This window comes from Prunus avium, chromosome 3 (assembly GCF_965620075.1).
Source record: "Prunus avium chromosome 3, drPruAviu1.hap1.1, whole genome shotgun sequence".
Classification (NCBI taxonomy): domain Eukaryota; kingdom Viridiplantae; phylum Streptophyta; class Magnoliopsida; order Rosales; family Rosaceae; genus Prunus; species Prunus avium.
In genome coordinates this window covers 7,872,020-7,896,241 of record NC_142286.1, presented here as the reverse complement: position 1 = coordinate 7,896,241, position 24,222 = coordinate 7,872,020, and the positions used below count along the sequence as shown (strand labels likewise).

Genomic DNA, 24,222 nt, shown 5'->3' with positions numbered 1-24,222 from the left:
TCATCCCTTGAAAAGTGGGCCATAATGTAATGAGAAACTATTATCGCTTTGCTTGAGAAACTTATTGCTGATAAACAAAATGTAATTGATAAAACAAACAAAGACTTCAAGGCCAAGTTTCTGATTATTTGTTCCCAAAAATTAAAAAATTACATATTGACTGTAAGGATGACAATTTTCCCCACGAGTAAGGGTCTCCGCGGCAATTCAACCCTAATCGATCGGGTATGAAGGATAAAAAATAGGTATGGGACACCAGTTAGAATATATATAAATTTATAACATTTATTTTATCATATAATTATATTATTAAAATGTATGATGGTAGTGTCACCTCTATAATGATGGTCATTTTTGAACATGCAATTTTGACATGTATTAATTTTTTAAAATAGTCTATAACTTTAGTTAATAAAAATGGAATTGATACATATGTTGTGTGTATAGTGCTTTTTTCTTATTTAACAAAGTAGGTTTTTTTTTTTTTTTTTTGGTAATGGGGCGGGTTGTGGAAACTATTCCCCAATGAAGGCGGGGATGAGGGAAAAATGCTTAACGGGGATGAGGATGAAAACGGCATACCCACCCCGATTCAATGCTGTTAATTTCACCCCATTCATATCTCCCTACCTATCTTATTTCTTCACCCCTCATTTTAAGGTTTATTAATACACTCATCCCATCCCCCATCATTTAAAAAAATGTCCCTACCCCTTCCCCTTCATTTTTCCTTTCCTTTGGTAAAAAGCGGTGTGAGAAAGTAGGATTGGGGACTTGTAACGAGGAAGTCATGAATCAAGAAAATCAGTAATATAGAAACGATGTGAGGAAGTAGGATTGGTGAGCGTTGTAACTAAACATGGATAGCATAAATAAGGAAATCAGTACTATAAACAGAAAATAAATTGGGATTGAATTACCTTCTCTTTCTAATTAATATAATAATTTCAGGTTCTTAAGTGAAACATGCCATAAAAGTTAAAATAACAAAAATGGAGAGTGTATAAATCCAACCTTTTGACCAACCGTAGGTCAATATCAACACATGGTAAAAACACGTGGCGGACTCCAATTGGTCTTCAAATACAACTTTCCTTTCACTAGCCTTTTCTTACTCTCCACGGCAAAACCAAACTCCTAAGTGCCCGTTTGACATTGTTTATTTGGGGCAATAAGTGATTATTTTGAAAATTAAGCCCAACATGTTTGGTAAGAGATAATAAAATCACTTATTTCGAATAATTGTTATGAGAGAAAGCAATTAGGGAAAGCATGTGATGAGTTGCTTTCATTTTTTGATTATGTGGTAATCCGTTTTGAAGAGGTGCTGAGTTTAATGAAACTTTCAAAATTCCAAAAATAACCCTGTCTTTTTTTTTTTTGGTACCAACCGCACTTCTAACAAAAAAGTTTACTAAATGCCAAACTACTTTATTTTATAGTTGATTTCTCTCATAGTAAATCTAACAATGATTATTTTTATAGTACAACAATGCCAAATTGGCCCTAAGTCAGGTGGAATCCATTGAAACGGACGGTCCAGATCAAACAAAGTCAAAGTGGGCTCTATGCACGACCACACGGATTGGTGTAACGGACCGTCACCCATGTTTATATAAATGGACACCAAAGCCGCAAACTAAGTCAAGTTGTTTAGTTCTCGTAATCCCAAAAACGCACAAAAAGGCCTAAAAGCTCATAGCCCGAACCCTGCATTAGAGCATTTCCAGCAGGGAGGGCAAGGGGAGGGCTGGGGGGGGGCAAGCCCAAAAATATGTTTCCAGCAACAAAACCCAGCCCGGGCAAGCAGTGGGACCCAGCGAACTGGGCTGGCCCGAGGGCCAAAACTTGTTTTGGGATGATGTCAGCGCGCTGACGTCACGACGACGTCAGCCCTGGTGTTCAAATTTTTTTTAACGTTGGCGCGTCGCCAACGTTAAAAAAAATTTGACGCGCCCTGCTACAGTCCCCTAACGGCTCTCTTCCTTGGGCTGCTGCTGGGCTCTCCGATTCGATTTTTTCCAGCAATCCAACGGCGACGATTTTTTTTGCAATAAAAAATTGAAAAAAAATTGAATTTTTTTTAAAAAAAATACAAAAAAAATACTGAATTTGTTTTCTATAAATACCAACAAATACTCTTCACTTTTAACACCAAATCCTCATACATTTTCTTCTCCTTCTACTCAATATTAAGTTTTTTCACTTTCAAGTTGTATTTTTCTCTAGGAAATATTATGGGTTCTTCTAATGAAACCGGAGGGGCATGGAGCACGATGGAAGATATTTTGTTGAGTGAGTGTTGGGTCCAAATTAGTCATTGTCTCATAACGGGTAATGAGATGAAATTCTGTCAGATGTGGAAAAAAATTCATCAGGAATTTTGTGAAAGGGCAATGGGTTCGACCCGTACGGAAATGGCATTATCTAGTAGGTGGAAAATTCTTAATAAAGAGTTGGCGAAATGGAGAGATGCCTTGGCAAAAGCGATGAACAACCATAGAAGTGGGGAAAACCTTAGAAATGAGGTAAATTATTTGTAATTTTCGTTTTATTAATTTCTATGTCATTAATTTTTATTTAAATGTTTCTTGCAATTTATATATTTTATTGATATTTCTTGTATTTCCAATATTTATTTAAATGTTTCTTGCAATATTTATATTTTGTTAATATTTATTGCATTTCTAATAAATTGTTAAAATTTCTTGCATTTCCATTTTTTTTTTATACATGTTGCATTGACAATATTTTTTAAAGTTTCTTGCATTTCCATTATTATTTTTTTATAGATTATGCAAGCACAAATGTGGTTTGGTGCTACTGGGCAAGGCAAAAAAAGCTTCACTCATACCCAATGTTGGGAGGCAATGAAGAATTGTAAGAGATTCCAAATTATTCTAACGGGTCCAGAGGTGGTGTTGAACGAAACGCCACTCCATGAGATACCAACATCGGATTCACCTATGGATTCCCCGATGAGTCAAGACTCACCTATCGAAAGGGAGCCTAGGCCTATTGGGAGGAAAGCGGCGAAGGCGAAGAGAGGTAGTAATTCTACCAAGAATGCATCTAAATTTTTGGAGGACATTTCAAAGCACCAAGCCATGAGGATTGAAATGGATATGAAACAACAAGAGCATGATAGGGCAATTCAACTAGAATATGCAAAAGAAAGGGAGTATATACGCAAAGAAAAGGAGTATGTACGCCAAGAAAACATTGAAAAAAAGGATCGGGAAACCATGGCCATGAATACAAAGGGATGTTATGAAGGGATGTTATGAGACGAAAGCTTTTTCGTGACGATGGACCTAGCAACACGGATTGGTTAAATGATCAAAACCATTAAGTTAGTTTGCTTGCCTTTCATTTCATTGTATTTTTTTTTGTTTAATAAATTAGTGGTAATTCATGTATTTTGTTTTCTTAGTTGTATTGATTTTCTTTTAGTGAATAAAGAAAATATTCAACAAAATTCCTTTTTATTCAAAACATTCCATACATAAAAAACAAACAACCAAAACATACAAAATAAAAAAACCACAACCAAAGCATTAAAAAAACAAAGCATAACTAAAAATACAACATCAACATGAATAGTATTGACACGTAGGAACCCAAAAATCTTACCCGAAAATATTATCCAAAATAATTGTTTAAGTAAAAAAAGTTATGAAAAAAACAAAAAAAAGAATAGTAGTTGCCATGGGAAGGGTTTGACTGCTGGAAATGCTCTTAGGGTTTATCGGCCGAAAGCTCAAAACCTTGGAGCTCAAGCCCATCAACTTCGTCCCAATTTTGAATTTTTTTTTACTGACTCGAAATTAACCAATATTCAAATTTGGAGTTGCAGAGGCGGGTTCTTCATCTTCGGGGCTGCAATTTAGGGTAAGAAATTTTTTTCTTCTTATTCCGTCTTCGGTTTTCTGAAATTTTGGATCTTGAACTTGTTGGTTTTCTGTGTTCTTTACTCGCAGATTTCTGGTTTTTTTTTTATAAAAGGTTCACTCTGATTGTTCTGAATGGTTAAGCTCTCTGGGTTCTGTTCAATTTAAAAGAAAAATTAGGGCTTTATGCTGTTCAATTTGTGTGGCTCAAAGCATACATATGTCTCTCTCTTCCTCGGCTCCTCCATCTCTTCTTCCTCCTCTCTCCTTATTTTTTTTTGGGTTCGATTGGCTGGTCGAGTGATTGGGTTTAATTGTGTTCTGTTTGACAGTGATGCTTGTGCTCTGTCTTTGTAGATGTTGAATTCATATAGTGTGAAAATGCTGAGTGATTAGGTGGACGGATGGTGGAGGGAGGCTGTGGTGGGTTTGACTGTGGTGGAGGCTATGGCGTTGGCGTCGGAGTGGGTCTCACAGAAGAAGGCAAAGAGAGAAAGGAAGGGACAATGGAGTGTTCGATTTTTGGGTTAGCATTTGAGAAAGGAAGAGAAAGTATGATTATGTTCCGAGGAATTCAAAACTCCGGAATCGGAAAGTTCCGAATTTTTTGGGAATTTTCCGGAATCGGAATTAGAAGTGTTTATTGAATTCCGAAGGGTTTTGGATGGAAATTGTAATGGCTATTTCCGATCCGATCCGGCAGAATTACAGGCCTAAGACTGAGGTTATTGGAACATGACACTAATGATTTGCTAGACATGAGCTCCCTAAGATGCATTGCAAAGCATCCAACCATTTCACTCGTAGACTCATGCACTACCCTCAAAGAACTCAAGCAAATCCACTCTCAACTGCTTGGCAACGGTCTTCTCAACGACCCTCACCTTTCTGGCCAATTTGTTGCCACCATAGCCATCAGAAACCCCAACAATTTGGGTTATTCCAATAAAGTCCTGGACCAATGTGAGAATCCTACCCTGTTCACCTTCAACTCCATGATCAGAGCCTATTCTAAAAGCTCCACGCCATCTAAAAGCTTTTACTTTTATAGCAGAATTCTCCAATCGAGGGACCATTTTTTACCTGATAACTACACCTTCAACTTCTTGGTTCGCACTTGTGCACAGCTTTTGGCACGTGAGACTGGTGCTTCGGTCCATGGTGCATTGACTAAATGTGGGTTTGAGAATGATCCACATGTTCAAAGCGGGTTAATTTTCATGTATGCTGAATTGGATTGCTTACATTCATGTCATAGAGTGTTTGGAGAAATTGTGGAGCCTGATTTGGTATGCCAGACTGCTATGGTAAGCGCCTGTGCTAGGTGTGGTGATGTTGGTTTTGCAAGGGAGCTGTTCAATGAAATGCCTCAAAGGGACCCTATTGCTTGGAATGCGATGATTGCAGGGTATGCGCAATGTGGGAAGTCTAGGGAAGCCTTGAATTTGTTTCATTTGATGCAAATGGAGGGTGTGAGGGTCAATGAAGTGTCTATGGTTTCGGTTTTATCCGCATGTTCCAATTTGGGGGCATTGGATCAAGGGAGATGGGCTCATGCATATATAGAGCGAAACAAGCTACGGATGACAGTGACGTTGGGGACTGCACTTATTGACATGTATGCGAAATGTGGGAACATGAATAAGGCCATGGAAGTGTTTTGGGGGATGAAAGAAAAGAATGTGTATACTTGGAGTAGTGCACTGGGGGGGCTAGCTATGAATGGATTTGGTGAGAAATGTCTTGAGCTTTTCTCCCTTATGAACAAAGAAGGGGTTCATCCAAACGAAGTTACGTTTGTTTCAGTTCTAAGGGGCTGCACTGTTGTTGGACTAGTTGAGGAAGGTCGTCAACATTTCAACTCAATGATGAAATTGTATGGGATTGAACCTCAGCTAGAGCACTACGGGTGCATTGTTGATTTATATGGCCGAGCTGGGTGTTTAGATGAAGCGCTGAACTTCATAAACAGCATGCCAATGATGCCTCATGCAGGTGCTTGGGGGGCTTTGCTTAACGCTAGTAGAATGTACAAGAATATGGAAATAGGTGAGCTTGCCTCGAGAAAGATAGTCGAACTAGAGGCCAAGAATCATGGTGCTTATGTGCTTTTGTCCAATATATATGCTGATTCCAAGCTATGGGATGGAGTTAGTAATGTGCGGCAGACAATGAAGGCTAAAGGTGTGAGGAAGCTTCCTGGTTGTAGTGTCTTAGAGGTTGATGGTGAAGTTCATGAGTTCTTAGTAGGAGACAAGTCACATCCTAGGTATAATGAAATTGAGACTATGTTGGGAGAAATCTGTAGGCGGCTGAAATTAGCAGGTTATGTGGCTAACACCAATCCTGTGTTGTATGATATAGAAGAAGAAGAGAAAGAGGATGCATTGTGTAAACACAGCGAGAAGGTTGCGATGGCTTTCGATTTGATAGTTTAAAAGGAGTGCCGATTAGGATTGTGAAGAACCTCAGGGTCTGTTGGGATTGCCATGATGTCACCAAAATGATATCTAAACTTTTTAACAGAGAGATTATTGTAAGAGACAGGAACAGGTTTCACCATTTTCAGGATGGGGAGTGCTCTTGCAAAGGGTATTGGTGAAGTAAAATGCTCATCAATTCATGGGTCTGCTCACAGTTCAAGTCCTGATTGTTGTCTCTTAAACTTGGACAGCTAGAAAGAAGAAGAAACAGAAAGCTGCTTATTTATTCTTTGTTCTCTGATATCATTTGCAATTTGTATTTGTTGTATATTTCTTTAAAAATGATCAATAAAGCCCTACTTTCACCGTCTTTTTCTTTCATTCTCTGTCTAGAGAGCTCAATCTCCAGCTCTGATATTGTTATTGGACCTACCCAAAAATATAACCAGTTTTGCCTTTGGTTGGGATTCTTGGGGGATGGGAGATCTTTTTTAGCTGGCTTTTCTCGCATGAGGGCTTCACTGTTGAAGCTTGATCTGGCTTTCCTGCGGCCGTTAATTTCATTTGTGGCTGCTAATTTCTATGGCGCGAATTTGTTCATCCATTTGGTCCTCTTCTGCACTCGATAAGTTTCTTTTCGTTTGTTCTCCTGTTTGTTTTATATCGCCTTCTTCCTCTTTCCTTCTTTTGTGTTTGCGCTGGTATATGTTGGGTTTGCTTCTTCAATTTTTCAGATTTATCTTTCTTTTTCTCCCCTTTTTTAATTGTGTCTTCTTATGACTTTTTGTAGGTAGTGTTTTGCTGCTTTGGATAGCCCTGTTCAGGGTTCCTTTTTCGGTTCTGTTAAGCGAGAGGTCAGTTTCTTGGTTGGGATTAATTGTTTTTGCTTATGTGAATGGAGCATGGGACTGCTTATTGACTGAATTTATTGTTTTGCATCTGTAAATAGACCATGGGATTGCTTCTTCACTGAATTAGGTTATGACCATAGGGTTGGTTGAAACTAATTTCTATGGTTCTGCAGTGAGTTTTGAATTAATAACAGGCTATTTGTAGATAGATGAGTATTATATGTGTTTAGAGAGGAAAGCCTCTATTTGTTTTTTGATTATTATCAGAGAGGAAAGCCTTCAGGTATAGTTTTATGTATGTTCCAATCCCTTTTGTTTGAGTCCTTATAAGACAGTGTCTTACTGCCAGACAAGAAGTCTTATAAAGGATGGAGTAGCACATGCTAGCTCGCAGATTATATATATGTCCCAATATGTCAGAATTGAGTCATTTGTTTGCTTTGCATTATTTCTCTTTATTTTACTTCAGAATATTGGATTGTAAATGTGTTACTGTTGTTATTGCTGCTCCTTTCACTCGTGCAAATTGATATCCGGATATAATTTGACCCTTTCTTTATTTCACAGCTTGGCTACACCAAAAAGCAAGGGGAGAGGCACTTTCGTGGTGTCATCACTTTGGAGGTATGAGAACCCCTCCAATGCCTGACCTCTTCAAATTTAAGATTATTAGTTATCTTACTCAACCAATTTTAATCATTTTGTAGCATTTTGTGCTTGCATAGGATTTATCGGGAAATATTTAGTGTCCCAATGAATAGAGGTAGGATATGTTTCGATGCTGAGTGTTTTTTTTCTTTTGAATTTTTTTTCCTTGAGGTTCTCAAGAAACATTTCACTTGATTTCTTGACTTGGTGGGCTTGATTGATTTTGATTTTTGAGTCAAAGGTGCTAACTGTGCATACCGGTTTAACTAGGCTTGACATTAGTATATGCATACTGTTTGATCGTTATGGAATCAAGTTAATTCCTTGATAGAATAATAGATATTTGTAATTGTGAAGTTGTTTACACAAAACTAAATTCATGTTGGTGTTAAAAATATGAGCAGCATTTCAGATAGTAATGAAAATTTTGTTATCTCTTTAGTCTTCTCATCCTGTGATCGAGAATGATGTGATGACCTATGTGTTTAGTCATCTTGGTGTATGCACAAAAGCGTTATATTGAAGTCATGTGCTTATAGACAATTATCTGATTTATGTATATTATTAGCCCCTTTTTTTCTTCATTTCCTTTTGAAAATCATTATTTATCGTAAGTCATGTGCTTTTAGACCATTATCACAAACAGAATCTGTGTGTTTTTATTTTTCGCTCTCTTGATCGCAATGAACAAGAAGTTTCTGTTCTACAAAGACTAAAACCAAATTAGAACATAAATCAAATCCATTATTTAAGTTAAGAATGAACTCTAGACCATGCTTTCAGAAAACGGGTGAAGCAAAAAATGCTTCCCTGTAAGTGCTTAATCTAGAAACTCTAAAACACTACGTTCTGCTTTTCACACCACACCTTAGGAAGGACTACTATGTCTTGTCTTTAAACATTATTTTATAGGCACGCCATTAATTTAGTTTTCTATGATTTCCATTAGCTGGAAATCCCAGCAACCAAAGAGATAGCTATTCTTTGCTATTGATCACTAGACTAATGTTTGAAGTTAAAGTTTATACAAATTTTGGAATAGCATTACAAAACTGAGAAGGCAGATTAATAGGAAAAAATATATATATATACTTCGACAGATTTCAGATATGTCACCTGAAGTTATACATGAGTTTTAATTGTCACCTCAGAAAAAAAAAAAAAAATAAATAAAAAAAGTTTAAGAGAAATACCGCCTCAAGTTTTCAAAATATTCCAACTGTGTCACCTAACACTAACTCTGTCAAAAATTCTGTTAAAAACCATATTTGCTATCAAAAGAGTGCTTCACTTCTCTTTCTAGCTGTGACTATAAAGAGACCCAGGAGCAATTCCCTAGGGGTCGTCTACCATTTATTTTCCTTCCCATTAAAATCTACGTTCTGCAGAAAATTTCCAGTCACCTAAAGAGTACAAATTGAGCATCCCCACAAAAGGTCAAAACCCCAGCAAAATCAATATTTATTATACTATGACATTCCTGAATCTTTTACTTCAAATCCCATCCTTGGACAAACATTGAGGAACTTAAACATTGAGCTGATTGTTAGGGGACTACCCACTGATTGGTACATATGGCAGGCATTGTGCAAGGCAAGCTTTGTACTATTGATAGTGTTTTGCAGTGAGAACTTGAGGTTAGCAAAGAAATGTACTGCAATTAGTGATTTAGGTACACAGGGTTAATATATAATTTGGAAGTTCCGAGTTGGAACATAACATGGATGTCAATGTGGTTTGGCTTACCCACACGAGACGGATGTACAAATAGAGGTTTCGAAGATTTGTACGAGACGAGTTGTAGTTTAATTTATATTTAATTATATGTAATCTTTCATTTCTGCAAACTATTTCAAAAATTTGTGACTCAAGCAAATTTTTCCCATGAATTGCACAGGTTGAAAACTAGTGTAAGAACAAAAGCAAAATACTAAGGGCCCGTTCGGTAACGTTTTAAGAGGTTGTTTTTATTTTCAGAGAACAAAAACGAGGCGAAAACACGTTCGGTGGCCCAAAAACAGAAAACTCTGAGAATGTTTTCATAAAATAAAAACAAGTTTATGTGTACTTGTAGAAAACATGAAAAAGTTGTTTTCATTCTCATGGAAAACGTTTTCATAAAAATAACTCACATATTATTATTTCAAATTGTACTACCAGACACGTTTTCATTGTTTTTGTTTTCTGAAGATGTTTTCTAATTAATCTACCAGACGCATTTTCATTCCCTGAAAATGCAAATTCATTTTCTTGTTTTCATTCTTTGAAAATATTCTCATAAAACACTCTCCGAAAATGTTACCAGACGGGCCCTAAGTTTCCAGAGTGAAGCTTAATGGACCATCTTCTTATGAGCTATATCAATGCTTAGATCCAACAAAACTTGCAGCCAAAACTTACGGACTAAGAGCACAACCTCCCTTTGCATGACCATCCATTTTTGTAACAATAACATTTTAGTAGAAACATAAACACTTATTCAACAGAAATGCAAACTTATAAAAACAAATGTGAACATAATATGTTGTAACTTGTAACAAAACTTACGCACTAATTAAGAGCACCACCTCCCTTTGCATGAGTTATGATCCAGCATTTTGCAAAGTTCGTAAAATATGACCTACAAAAAATAAGGGGGCGTAAGGTATCCTATTCAAATAGGGAACTCAAAAACTTTGATTTTTCTTAAAAACAAGGAGTTCTTAAATCTATTTTTAAGATTCAAAAACTTGTTTGGTATGCAACTTGAAAACTGTTTTCAAATTTTAAAAATTTGAGAACTTGTGGGTTGTTAGAAAAAAAAACTTAAAAAACAGATATTTTTTGTTTTTAATAATTAGGGTGTATTTTAATTGTTCTTGAGTTTGAGTTTTTAAAAATAGGGTTATCAAACAGGTTTTCTTTGTTTTGGACTCAAATTCTGTATTTGAATTTAAAAAGTTGGATTCAAGTTGAATATTAAACAAACCCATTTCATTAGAAAACATATGAAATTTTCCGAGAAACTAGAAATATAAACAAGAAGAGAATACAGCCCCAAACCACTTCTTTCTAAAACCGTACTGGGCTGGCCCCGTCCGACCCCTTGCTAAATCAAAAACTTAGGAATTTTGACCCAAAAAAAAATAGCCGAATAAAAAACGGTGGGTTGGACTCGATGGCAAAAAAAAAAAAAAAAAAAATAGTGGTTTGGACTCGACTTCCATCATCTGAAGTTCTGAACTATCCCACAACGCTTGGCCATCGTGACAGCAAGCAGTTTGCGTCGACAGTTAAAACAGTCAGCGACATAGAAATGGTGGCGACAACTGCCTCAGCCACAGTAACTGGAGTCTCCAGCCTTCGCTACTCTTCCAGGTCGGACCACCGGCGGATAAGGCCCGCAAAGAAGGTCACGGGTTACACAAAATTCGTCATCCACTACCCAAACTGCTTCTCTTCCACGAGGGTAAAAGGTTCTTTGCCTATCCGAGCTCTTGACCCTCGAAGAGGAGGAGGAGGAGAAGAAGAAGAAGAGAGTTCAGGCATCGCTAACACTACAAGCGCTTCAAACTCTCAGGTACCACCCTTTTTCCTTTTTCTTGTTCTTTTGAAACTTGGGTCTTGGCCTCTGTTTTCTTTGGGTTTATGGGTAGTTTGCTTTCTGTCTATCATCGCTATATGATTGTCTTTGATGGATTTACATATCTATTGGGTTTTTCAAATAAGCCTGTAAGGATTTTATGATATGAAACTATGGTGGGAAATTTTTTTCTGGTTCTGCAGGGAAATTTAGTGTTCATTTTTTAGATAGATAGCAACTTTGTTCATTTTGTACAAGCATATTGAATATGAATGTCTGTATTCAATGCTACAATTATTTTCTTTGGTAATTCACTCATGTAGTTAAAGAAGAAAAAAAAGAGATGTAAGCTTCAATATATGTATGAGAGATTTGTGTCCAGGTAAAGAGCGAGCATGATTGTTTTCTTAGATATGAACTCTTGGTCCCCTTCTAACTGTCTAGTTTTTAGTTTTTCATCTGAAGATTTCAATTTCTGTTTTGCTTGCTTGGCTGAAAAAATGATCAAACTTTGACCAGATGGAGTTGTTTATCAAATATTAATTTTGTTCTCTTTTATCGATGGCTTCAAATTTGCTGATTTCTGATATCTTACCGAGCCAATCTGAAAGAAACATGTTGTTGTTGTTTGGCTCACCGAAAACATATGCAAAGGAAGAGCATTTGTTGCAAACTAGGAAGAGAGTGGCTGGTTGTTGGGTTTGCAGCTGGAGGAAGCTTCTCTCCCTCCTAAGTTGAAAGGCTGAACTACACCATAATTATAAGGGGGAGCAGATGCAAGGGAGCAAAGTAGCTGAGAGCTAGTGAGCGAGGAGAGAGTCCGAGTGTTGGAGTCTTGTAAGTCTAGAAACCAAAGAGAGAAAACAAGTGTGTGAGTGTTCAATTCATCCTTGTGAGTTGTGAGAGTTTGTTACATATGCCATTGAGAACAAGATCAAAGGGAGTTTCCGCACAATACATGTTTCACAAGCCAATCTGACATGCTTGAGGTGTCTAAGTACATACTTGATGGGGCCAATCTTTTGTGAATGGACTTTACAAAACTAATGGTTTGAGTATCCACTGTGTGCTGTCCATATTCGGTGCCACATTATTATTATTATTATTTTTCTGGTATACAGTTATAGAGCATGATGAGGATGATTTTATCGGCACATGAATTTTTCGTCCCCTTCTCACAGTCTTGTTTTCTATTGCCATCTGAGATTTATCTTAGTTTTGTTTGAGTTGGCCAAGTATATATTTCATTGGGTTCTCTAGCCGGGGAAAGTACGTCCAAAGAAAATGGACTAAAGAAAGTGGCTTCTTTTGTGGTTTTGGATTGTTCTGTCTTTTTGAATTATAGGGTGGCTTGATATGTCATGGGGAAAACAGAACAGAACCAAAGCTGCAATATATAGGAGGATTTATTACAATGGTCACCGTTGGCTCCGGTGATTCTCCAGCAAGTAGCGAAGATAGCATTCAACTAAATTTGCAGATTTTGGGTCTACATATGACTAGTCCAACCCTGTAGAAGCAAGCAATTTACTGAAAATTGAAAATGTTCGTGACCAAACCAAGGACTGAATAATGCATCTGATGCATGAGTCCTTTTGCTAAAATGAAGGGAATGGAGCTGATAAGAGGCCCAGCAAAAGAGCCTGATTTATTGGAAGAGAAGATTGTAAAAAATCTGCTCAAAATTCCTTCCTTACAAATAATCAGGAACCGCAAGATTTAAAAGGCACCATATATCTTTTGTTATATCATGCACTGGTTACATTCACATGATCTAAATGCTTTCATTGTTGTAAACAGGACGATCTGGAATATCTGGGGAAGGTTGTAGCTGGTTCCATTGTGGCTTCAGCTGTTATAAAGTATGGAAGCATAGTTTTTCCTGAGATAACCAGACCCAACATCGTACAGGCTCTTATCATGATATTAACTCCTGTTATTGTAGCCGTTTTGCTTTTGATCAAGCAGAGCCGTGCAGAGGGGCGAAGCTAGGAATGCAGGCCTGTAATTTAGCACATATCCTCTTCGTATATAAGACAAATTTAGCTGGTTTTATAAGAACGTATAAGCAATCAGATTTTCCTGGGTAGCAAGATTGAGATATGGTTGATTGTATGATGAGGTGCTGTGCAAATGCATTTTTACAAAAGCAAAATAAAGAAAAGAGAAGCTTGATGATGCAAAACAATTTCTAATCTTAAAGATTTTGTTCTGTTTAAAACTCAATATCTATATTTCTGCGGGTCTTGAATGTTAGAATCATACTACATCATGGAAGCTATTGTTACACACACAATTACTGTTGTAGCTTAACCCTTGTGTCCAGTTTCAGTCACTTCATGAGCCCTGTATTCCGGAACTGTGAACCCCAAAAGAAGGTAATTCATCAATATTTGTGGAGCTGCTACAAGAATTCCAGTGATTTCTTCCACATCCATTTGAAAGCACTGCCTGTAACATCCATTTGGTCTACTTGAAAGTAAATTCAAATACAGTGAAAATCTTCAATTGCTGAGATAAGAAAATCCCATATTACATGGAAATTGTATATAAAACCCAAGAGAAGGCGACAAGCCAGAAAAAAGAATGATGAAGATTGGAAGCTGAACCAGATTACCATTGGGGTTATTTGACAATGGCTTGAGGAAAAAGTATTTCATCGTGTTTCAAAAGTGACTGCATCAGTTTCATTGTGGAGGAAGTTTGAAAGCTTTATATGAAAGGAAGACAACCACCAAAAAATCTTTCTTAACTAGAAAGCTTGTTAATTTAAAAATTCAAGGAAGGCACCTCGGTCAATGAACACTTGAAGAATGAGATGCAAAGTATCATCAATCAGGTCTTCTTAATGAACATGGTGCTAGATGATGAGCTCTCGTTCTAGTATCTACTAGCATGTTGAATAAAGAAACAAGAAGGAATTCCACATATTCATCTTGTTCAGAGGTTTTAGTCATAGAAAAGAGGATGAAGGAATAAAAGTCGAAATTCTCATCCTCATTCTTATGGGAGGTCAACAAGTAAATCAAGGGAAAGGAAGGATGTTACTTGTCATCATTGCAAACTAGAATGCCGGAAGCTCAAGCAGGAGAAAAAGACGAAAAGGACGCCGTTTTTGTATCATTTGATGGTGATGTTACATTTTGTAGAAAATTAGATATAAATGAAAAAGTATATTAGGGTTTATTAGGAATAACCCACGAGATTTCATTTTCCGATGTATCTGCAGATTCACACCAAGAATATCAAGAGTTCATGATTGAATTATTGTCTATTAATGTACATATCTGACATTTCAGATCAGAGTGATATATAACAACAACATCTCAACAGAGATCATAATTACGCTATTGGCTATATATACATACATATCGGATATTATAATTAATTATTTTCCTTACTGTACAAAGGTGAAGCTGCATGACAAGATTATCTTAAAAGTGTGAATTCAAATGAGACTTCCGCGTCGCATGATCCACTCTTCCCTCTTTGGATGCCATAAAAAAGCTTCGGCTGCTGAGATAAGAAAATAAATCCCATGCCATATGCCATGATGGAATATCATCAGATAAGAAAATAAAAACCTTCAGCTTCAGTAAGTCTAGATGATAGAGTACCTGGAATTAAGGAGTGGAGTACGAGTCTTCATGTTCATGTTCGAGTTCGAGGTAGACTGATGTCCCAAGTTTGAAGCACCATCTCCCAAGTTTACTCCTTCAGCCAAATTCATAAGTTTGTTTCATCATCAGTTTGTTGACATGGAATTTCCCAAAGAAAAAAAAAACACATAAAGAAAAGAAGAAAATTTGTGATGATAAATGAATAATAATTACCAGAAGAAGATGCGGAAGCGACACTTAGCTCTCATCATCATCAGTTTGTTGTTGTCCGATCCAAACTCCGTCTTTTTGTACAAATTCACTACTTCGTCCGATCCAAACTTGGATGTTTGGGATGTGAGAAATCTTGGGCCACTCTCTTCCTCCTCTGCCTTTTCGGCAACCTTGTGCAAGAATCCGACAGTCGAAACCGATGACAAGCTCCTTGAGCGGTGTATTTCGTAAGAAGTTGGGCAGTGTTTTAAGCAAACCACAATAACCAATTCGTAAGGAAGAAAGGCAGGGCATTATTGTAATTGTCTTTTGAGAATCCTCTTCTTCGCTCCACCCTGTCATTCCTTCCCACTCTTCCCACTCCGGCAAGTAGTAGAATACAAGTGTTTTCAAATTTGGGAATAAAATAATTCGAGATGAAGAGGATGACGATGACGATGAAGAGTTGAACATTAATCCATCTATTCCCAAAAACTCAACTCCTACTTTTTTCAAGCTCGGCCAATCTTGTATCTCCAGTACTTCAAGGGACTCCAATCTCCCCAAAGGAGGCAAAAACTCAACAGAATTGAAAAATCCGAGGTAAAGGCTTCTCAATTTGTTTAACGACGTCAGCCAATGGCGCTGGAGTGTGGTGCCACTATAGTGATAGATAGAGAATGATTCCAGATTTGGAGGTGGTTGTAAGGCATTCAGTGTTTCTTCCTGGCATGCCTTAAGAGGAATCTCATCTGTTCCACCATAAGAGAAGCGCAATTCTAGACTGACAAGGCAATTTTTGTTCACCAAATGCGCTTCCTCGGCCTGCCTCGCGTCCTTCTGATCCTCCGGAAATTCTATTCGAAAACTCCCACGAAGCTGGTCCAAGTTTCTCAAATCACTTAACTCGAATAATGCTTCCTTCTTGTTATCAACGTCAAGGATGCGAACTTGATCTAGCGTTCGTAGACTTGTTAACCTTGCAATCCCCTTGGGCAACTTTAGACGAAGACAACCCATAAGATAAAGATGCCGCAAGTTAATTAGCTTTTCCATGCCTTCAGGTAATCTTTCAAGTGCTCTGCACCAAATGAGTCTCAAGGTTTGCAAATTCATTAAATTACACATGCTGTCTGGCAATTTCATCAAATCTTCATTGTAAGACAAATCAAAATACCTCAAATGTGCCAATTCCCCAACCTCATTCGGAACTTCTTTTATGGAGTTAAAACTCAGATTCAACGTTCTAAGGCATTTTACTTGTGAAATTAACTCTGGACCAAAACTAGTAATTTTTGAATCAAAAGCTGTTAGAGTCCGTAAATTCTTGCAGTTGCACAAGGAAATCGGAATTAGTGGACCTTCGGGTGCAAACATTAATGTCAAATGACGAACCTTCTTATATCCATTAAACTCCATTATTCTCTTATTATTACCACCCTCAGCCTCCAAAACTAAGCATTCATTCTTAGTTAGAAATTGTAGAAAGTCATGCACAACATCATGCATCTTGCACCCAGTTATATTTCCAAGTTCATCTTTCTCAAATTCTTGAAAGAAAGAGCGCATTACTAAGTTATCAAAGTACATTTCGCCTACCGCTTCTTTTTCTTTGTTTCCAATTGAATTAAGATAATTTTGTGACATCCACAACTCAATCAACTCATCTTTGACAATGTTATAATCTTTTGGGAAAATAACACAATACAAAAGACAACGTTTGATTGCCGGGGCCAAATCATAATAACTTAGTAACAGTGGTTGGAAAACTTGTTCCTCAATTCCGTCTACCTCCCATATCTTACTATTCAAAACGTCTATATCTTACTATTCAAAACGTCTTCCCATTCTTTCCTCGTTTTCTTGCAGCGCATGAGACCACCCAATGCCTTTGCAGCAAGGGGCAGACCCTTACACTTTTTGACAATTTCTTGACCAATAAATTCTAACCCTTTAGACTCATTTTTTTCTCTATCAGCCAGTGCAGTGTGATAGAACAATGCCCAACAATTTTCTTCACTCAACACCTCCAAATTGACAATATCAGTGGATGCTCCCACCACCATCCTCGCAACTTCCTCTTTTCGTGTGGTCACCAATATTCTACTACCCACAGCCCCGTTTTGTAAAGGTAGCATTAATTGTTTCCACTTACTATAGTCTTGGTTCCACACATCATCTAGGACGAGAAGGAACTTCTTGCCCTTAACGGACTCATCTATGATGGACTTTAGAGTGTGCAACTCATTTGGGGCTGGGGTCTCTTTTTTCAGACCCTCAATGATGGCTTTGGCAATTTTGATCTCATCAAAAGGATCTGAGACACAAACCCATATTCTATTGTCGAAATGGGCTTGAACCCTTTCATCATTATATGCAAGTTGGGCAAGAGTTGTCTTACCAATTCCTCCCATCCCTACAATTGGGATGACAAGGAAGTTTGGCCTTGCTTGACCACTCTCACTCAACAACCTTTTTACTAATGTGTCCTTTTCGACTTCACGACCAAATGTCTGATCAACGAAAGAAGAACTTTTTTCTCGTTCAATTTGTTCAATTCCTCTTTTCGTGGGTCGAAACTTATAGATATATCTTTCACTAGCAATCTGATCTAATCTTTCATTTAGTTCTTTTATCTTCATAGCAATGTGAAGACGAAGAACAACTTGATGGCAAAAACAAAACCAAGGGGCAGGAATGCAGAAACATACCTTCTTCGTAGTACTTGTACTACCAGCATTACCAGCTTGTTTTTCTTGTTTCTGAATATGTTGTTTCAGAATTTCAGTACTCCACTCGTCCAACACGTTGTCCATCTCGTAGGATAAATCCTTCAAACTGTCCAGCCAGTATCTCACGTCCACCTCCTTCATTTGCCTCTCCTCTGCATTCTCGAGCACAACGTGAATAGCTTGGAAATTGCGGGTGAGTTTCTCCACTTCTTTCTTAACATCCACAACTAGTCTGAACTCTTGTTCTACTTATTTTTTGATGATTGAGGCCAACTGTTCTAGGAGCACGGAAATGAGTGCTTCAGCCATTTGTTTGCTCTAGAAATGGATTTCTAGTGGAAGAAAAAGGAAAAGAGGAAAAGGAAGAAATATTTTAATGCAAATGATAACAAGGTACGTAGTGTTGGGATTTGTTGTAGGCATTCTCATTTCTCCCCAGCTAGTTTTATAATGTTGAGGCTGAAGAATGCTTGTAAGGCAATTCAGGCATCACCATGACAAGAAACACACACTTGCCAATCAACAAGAATAGAATTTATCCCTTCCATAACTTGTTTGTTTCTTTTCTTTTAATTCAGGCATCACAACCTCTTATTCAAAAAATTAAATAAATACAAGGCTTATTCCCACATTCTTTTCTTGTTTGCTTGGTCAAAGCATCTCCAAACAGCCTCGTATTCAAAAAATTAAATAAATAAAAGGCTTAGGCCATGTTTGGTATCTTACTTAAAAAATAAACTCAAAAACTATAATTCTTTCTAAAAAGATGAGTTTTCGAATAGTAATTTTAAGATTTAAAAACTCATTTGGTATTGAACACCAAACTATTTTTAAGACATAAAAAATTTGAAATTGAAATCAGATACCCCAGATTCACAAATTGAAATTAAAAGATGACAAAAAAATTTGTGAGATTTCAATAGAAACCCAAAACATGAAGAAAAAAATTTGATCAATTTTGGGTTGGGTAGTGGACGAAGGAGACCTTGACGGAGCTGCAAACAACGGCGTTGAGCCAGAACCTAGAAAATTACTTTCTCTAAGAGCAAGTCCAGCAACTCGTTTTGGACTCGGGCTGGGGGGGTTTTGGGAGAAAAACGGACTCCAGCAGCTTAGGCTAGCCCGAGTTGCATGTGGGGGCCATGAAGACGGGCTGGCCCAAGGGCAAGTCCAGCCCCAGATCCAAAACGAGGGCAGGCTGACGTCAGCAACAAAAAAAATTTAAAAAAATCTTAAAAAATTCAGATTTTTTTAAAGATAAATACTTAGTCATATTTTTCACTTCCCACACCAAAAATCTTATCCGAAAATATTGTCCAAATTAATTGTTTAGGTAAACAAATTTGTGAAAAAAAAACAAAAAAATGAATAGTGTTTGCCCTTTGCCATGTCAACTGCTGGAAACACACATTGCTTTTTGCAAGGGCAGCAACTATTCACGTGAATAGTAGCTGCCCTAGGCCCCCCCCTTGCCATGGCAAGGGTTTCACTACTGGAAGTGCTCTAAGCAAAACTTTTGAGGGTTTCCTCGAGAGGACGGGAGAGGGAGGAGAGAGAGAGAGAGAAAAAATAAATAAATAAATCTCACTTCTTTTGTTTTCAATAATGTGGGAGTTTTTGAGTTTGTTTTGGTTTTGGGATTTTTAAAATGGCTCTACCAAACGGGTGTTTTTTTTTAAGTTTTTTACTTCAAATCTGTTTTTGAGTTTATAAAGTTGGATCCAAGTAGGATACCAAACGAGTCCTTATTATCTCCTAACTTGTAATGAAGCTATGAGATCGACAAGTAGCTATAAGTATATGTTCTAGGGCTTTTGGAGACATGAGTTTAGAAAGGCAAAAAGTCACTTTTGGTCCCTGTAGTTTGCCTCTTTTATCACTTTGATCCCTGTTATTTCAATTTGGTCAATTTTGTCCTTGTAGTTTCAATTTAAAGCAATTTAAGGACAATCATTAATTTCTGTCAAATTTTTTTAATTTCTATTAGTTGTGGAGGGGAATTTCGGTCAACAAATTATTAAAAAAATTTATTCATTTTAAAAATAAATATAATAAAATCTTCAAATTAAAAAAATAAAAATAAAAAACAAACCCAGCCAAACCCAATTCCACCCCATTGCAACCTCCCAACGCGCCAAAAATTTAAAACAAAAAAACAAGAACAAGAACAAATATATCTTAAAGAATAAATAACAAAAAAAATGAAAAAAGTGACAACAAGAGCAAGAACAATCAAACCAAACCCCGAAAACGCCACCCCCATATCGTCTTCCCCAACCCCGATCCAACCTTCCCCCCGTACCCACCACCTAGATCCACCAGTGCAAGGCAGTGGGTGGATGTCCCAAACAAAGTACATCAAGGCCGAGTGGTTGTCTCCTCACACCCGAGCCACGTCTTCACCGTCCGATTCGATGACCGAAGAAAAGACTCAGCCTTTGATCGAGACCGGCGAGTTTGAGCTGATTCCGGTCGGGATGAACTCCGCGGGTGAGACTGAGTTGGACGAGTCGGTATTTGAGCTGTTGGAGAGTTCGGGTGAGGAAAAGAATGCGATAGTGGAGAAGGAATGGAAACCGCCGGAGTTGAAGCCCAAGAGATCTCAGACTGGGGTTAAGATGGTGACTGGTTTGGCTTCTGTCATGGAAAATGAGCCATAAAAATTTTGATATAATTTTTTAAAATTTTTTGGAATATATTTCTCTCTGTTTTTTTTCTTTTTCTTTTTTTGACCGTTTAGATGAACTGAAAGATAGTATTATATATGCCTGTATATGCGTATATGGTAGCATAACCGTTTGATCCCTTCTATGTTTTTTTATATAAGGGTCGGATTTACTGATAGCAATAGAAACTCTCAAAGAAAATAGCTTTAAAATAGTTTGTCAATTATCTGGGAAAAGTTGATATTAGTCTCTGTGAAATCAAGGAAAAGAGCTGTTTTATGTTATTTTTTTAGTCGTTTATGATATTATTTTACACTCCATGATGCTGATGTTTAATTGTTTTATTGTTTACAGGAGGAGGAGAAGAAGATGGGCAACATAATTCGATGATGAAGACTGAAGAGAACTCGGAACACACTCGTACTGTCTGGGGAAAACCCAATTTTTTAAAATGCTGAGATTCTCTCCCAGCGTCATGTTTCTGTGATGCCAAAAGAAAAAGGGAATTGGAGTTTTGATTAATCTTTTGGACATGAATTGGTTTTCCTTCGTTTGATTTGATCTCATTTGGTTATCCTTAGTTTATTTGTTTATATCTGGCGTTCAAAAGTGCGTAGTAGCTTGCTTATTTGCTATGGTGGTGGTTCTTGCAAAAAGCATTGTCAATGTGGTTAAGCAACAAACATTTTGTGTTTGAGAAATTCAGCTTCTCAATGTGGGGACTTAAGTTAAGAGAGTCAAGACAAATAGATCTGGTTGGTTTTATACAGTGATTAGTTGTTTGTTTAAGCTTTTGCTGATTAGAGATTGTGGTGTCGGCAAGTCATGTCTACCTCTGTTGTTTGCTGTAAGTTGTATAAAATTAGGCATCTAATTCTACTTGGAGCATTCCCTTAAATTGCTTTTTTCTTCATCTTTGGGCTTTCAGTTTTTGGCTTTTTTTTTCGTTGAAGGGACTCTAACGATCTGCCTTAACTTCCTTTTGCTATCTTGTGCTGAGATTATGATTTATAATGGGAATTTGAATATAGAGATGTCAGTACATGTATTGTTGTGATGAGATTAGCTTTCTAAGCTTTCTTGCTTTTCACTGTGTGATTCTGTTGACAGCTGAGAAATATAACCAAAGGTGATCATTCCCACCAAGAACAGAGTTGTGGAGGCAAAGAGAGGCCAAAAGTAACCCAAAATGGATATGAGTCTAGGGGCTGCATACAAATTTGAGAAAAATATTAGTGAAACCAAGGTTGCTACGCCTAAATGAAATATGTACTGCAGAAGCTGTGGTGAGATATCATCCATGGCTTGCTTTGCTTTCTCAATTACAATCACAACTCTCAGAGAGGGAGGGAGAGGTTATTGACACTACCTTCAGGAGTATGCTGATCTTTTAGATGAGTTTATGAGCGCTGTCAAGCAAAATATGGGGAAAAAGTTCTCACACATGTTGCTTCTTATATAACATCTTATATATTCATAGGGTTTCAGGAGCATTAGGAGTTTGTTCTCGAGATAAATATTTGTTGATCATTTGAATGTACTTAAAAGAATTTTCGTGTTTATTACTAATTTTGTGAATTTTTTTCAGGTGATTTCTTATTTTTATTTTTATTTTTTCAAATTCTTATTTTTAATTTTGTGTACATGTTTTTTTTATATAAAAATTTAATTATTTCTGATACTAAATAATCTAATAAACATTAAAAATTAATTTTAAAATTAAAAAAATTTTGAAGTCCAATGCAGTCCAGCCCATACTTGTGCCAAACAACGGACTGGACTTAAGTCCAGTGCAATCTAGCCCAATTAAAGTCCAACACTCTAAGCTCAGTACTAATTAGTCCAATTCAGCGCACCAAATAGGGCGTAAAGGTATGCATTAGAACAAATGAAACCTCGGCTACCGCACATTCAATGTCTTCATTTGGTGGCAAGTTTGGTAAGGAGTCGGAAATGTTTTGACGGCATGGCTCATCCATTTTTTGGAATAAATAAGAAAATCTAGAGCCAAATTTTGGTCAACGGTGACTGTAAGTTTGGAGTGGACCTCATAAACACACCAGACTAGAGGTTGTCTCTCAGCCATTTTATAGCACCGTTTGCGACAGACCTGCGTATTCCAAAAACTTGTTTGGTCAATTGCATTGCACATGATGGGTGCATTAATTATGAAGAGAAGATAAAAGTAATGCATCTGAAGAACAGAATATATATCATCTCGAGAGCTTGTGATCAATTGCAGACTATACATGTTTGGATATGCCAGTTTAAAACAGAATAGCTCAAGGAAATTTGATAGCAACCAAATTTTCTATATATCTTTTTTGCCTTTTCTGGAAATAGATTGAAAATTTTCACTCAGTAGTTAATGACCACAGTAAGCAGTATTAATACTCGGTGGGTGGACGAAATGAGAGAGAGAGAGAGAGAGAGAGAGAGAGAGAGAGATTATTACCCAGCAAAGTCTTTCAACTTCTTCCTCGCCATTTCCTTCTTCTAGGCCATATTAGTCAAACAATATGGTAGAATATTTTCAGATATATTTCATTCTCCGAAAGGAGGTATTTATATTACAGGTTACAAACCCTAGTAGGGTTTAATTAGGAAATAAGTGGAATCCTAATTACATAATATCTACACAAAATGTAAAATAAATAAAACCCAAATAGAATAGGACTAGGACTCGCCAACACTCCCCCTCAAGTTGGAGCAAAGACGTCACGCATGCCCAACTTGTCAAGCGAGTTGAGAAAGATACTTGTAGAAACAGCTTTCGTAAGAACATCAGCTAACTGATACTCTGAACGGATGAAAGGGAAGGACATAATCTCCGCATCCAACTTTTCCTTAATAAAATTTCGATCAACCTCCACATGCTTTGTACGATCATGTTGTACAGGATTATGAGCAATTGCAATCGCAGCCGTATTGTCACAATATAACTCCATGGGTTTATTAGGCCCAAACCCAAGGTCTTTCAACAATCTTCTCAACCATAGTAACTCAGATACACCATGGGCCATTCCCCGATACTCGGCCTCAGCACTAGATCTAGACACCACCTTTTGTTTCTTACTCCTCCACGTAACAAGATTGCCACCCACAAACATAAAATACCCAGATGTCGAACGCCTATCTGTGGCTGAACCTGCCCAATCAGCATCTGTATACCCTTCTACATTTGTATGGCCATACTTGGAGAAAATTAACCCCTTGCCAGGAGTTACTTTCAGATACCTTAAAATACGAGTCACAGCCCCCATATGATCTACACTAGGAGAGTGCATAAACTGACTCACTATATTTACAGCATACGCAATATCTGGACGAGTATGAGCCAAATAAATCAACTTCCCCACAAGTCGTTGATAACGTTCTTTGTCAGTTGGAACTTGATCGGGATATATCCCCAACTTATGATTCTGCTCACTAGGGGTATCAATCGGTTTACAATCCAACATTCCAGTTTCTGCAAGTAAATCCAAAACATACTTTCTTTGGGATAGAAAAATACCATGTTTAGATCTGGCAACTTCAATCCCAAGAAAATACTTTAAATCACCCAATGATTTCATATCGAACTCAGAAGCCAGATACTTCTGAAGTCTCTGTATCTCTACATGATTAGGCCTGTTCGG

The 24,222-nt window shown here is 37.3% G+C and overlaps 4 protein-coding genes and 1 pseudogene across 6 annotated transcripts; 3 read left to right on the top strand and 2 right to left on the bottom strand.

Moving 5' to 3' along the window:
* Nucleotides 1–3,711: 3,711 nt before the first annotated feature.
* Nucleotides 3,712–6,694, top strand: LOC110767463 (putative pentatricopeptide repeat-containing protein At5g40405 pseudogene; annotated as a pseudogene). Its single transcript, XR_015834470.1, has 2 exons — nt 3,712–3,891; nt 4,223–6,694. The product of XR_015834470.1 is annotated as a putative pentatricopeptide repeat-containing protein At5g40405 pseudogene (transcript).
* Nucleotides 6,695–10,958: 4,264 nt separating this feature from the next.
* LOC110767425 (homoserine O-acetyltransferase) lies at nt 10,959–13,595 on the top strand. Its single transcript, XM_021970962.2, has 2 exons — nt 10,959–11,371; nt 13,175–13,595. Exons 1-2 carry the CDS (start codon nt 10,970–10,972, stop codon nt 13,364–13,366), a joined length of 594 nt encoding a protein of 197 aa, XP_021826654.2. The 5' UTR covers nt 10,959–10,969; the 3' UTR covers nt 13,367–13,595.
* A 433-nt stretch (nt 13,596–14,028) lies between these two features.
* LOC148295537 (putative disease resistance protein At3g14460) lies at nt 14,029–18,315 on the bottom strand. Its single transcript, XM_088250241.1, has 3 exons — nt 15,208–18,315; nt 14,992–15,088; nt 14,029–14,890 (listed from the first exon to the last, which is right to left on the bottom strand). Exon 1 carries the CDS (start codon nt 16,831–16,833, stop codon nt 15,232–15,234), a length of 1,602 nt encoding a protein of 533 aa, XP_088106367.1. The 5' UTR covers nt 16,834–18,315; the 3' UTR covers nt 14,029–14,890; nt 14,992–15,088; nt 15,208–15,231.
* Nucleotides 17,004–18,059, bottom strand: LOC110767456 (putative disease resistance protein RGA3). Its single transcript, XM_021971001.2, has one exon. It carries the CDS (start codon nt 18,057–18,059, stop codon nt 17,004–17,006), a length of 1,056 nt encoding a protein of 351 aa, XP_021826693.2.
* Nucleotides 18,316–20,104: 1,789 nt separating the features above from the next.
* On the top strand, nt 20,105–22,115 carry LOC110767451 (uncharacterized). Of its 2 annotated transcripts, none has more exons than XM_021970997.2 (2): nt 20,105–20,539; nt 20,939–22,115. In XM_021970997.2, the coding sequence occupies exons 1-2, from the start codon at nt 20,120–20,122 to the stop codon at nt 20,972–20,974; spliced, it is 456 nt and encodes a 151-aa protein (XP_021826689.2). In that variant the 5' UTR covers nt 20,105–20,119; the 3' UTR covers nt 20,975–22,115. The 2 variants fall into 2 exon arrangements, with proteins under 2 accessions (XP_021826689.2, XP_021826686.2); XM_021970994.2 differs by having other exon boundaries at nt 20,105–20,546.
* The last annotated feature ends 2,107 nt before the right edge of the window (nt 22,116–24,222 follow it).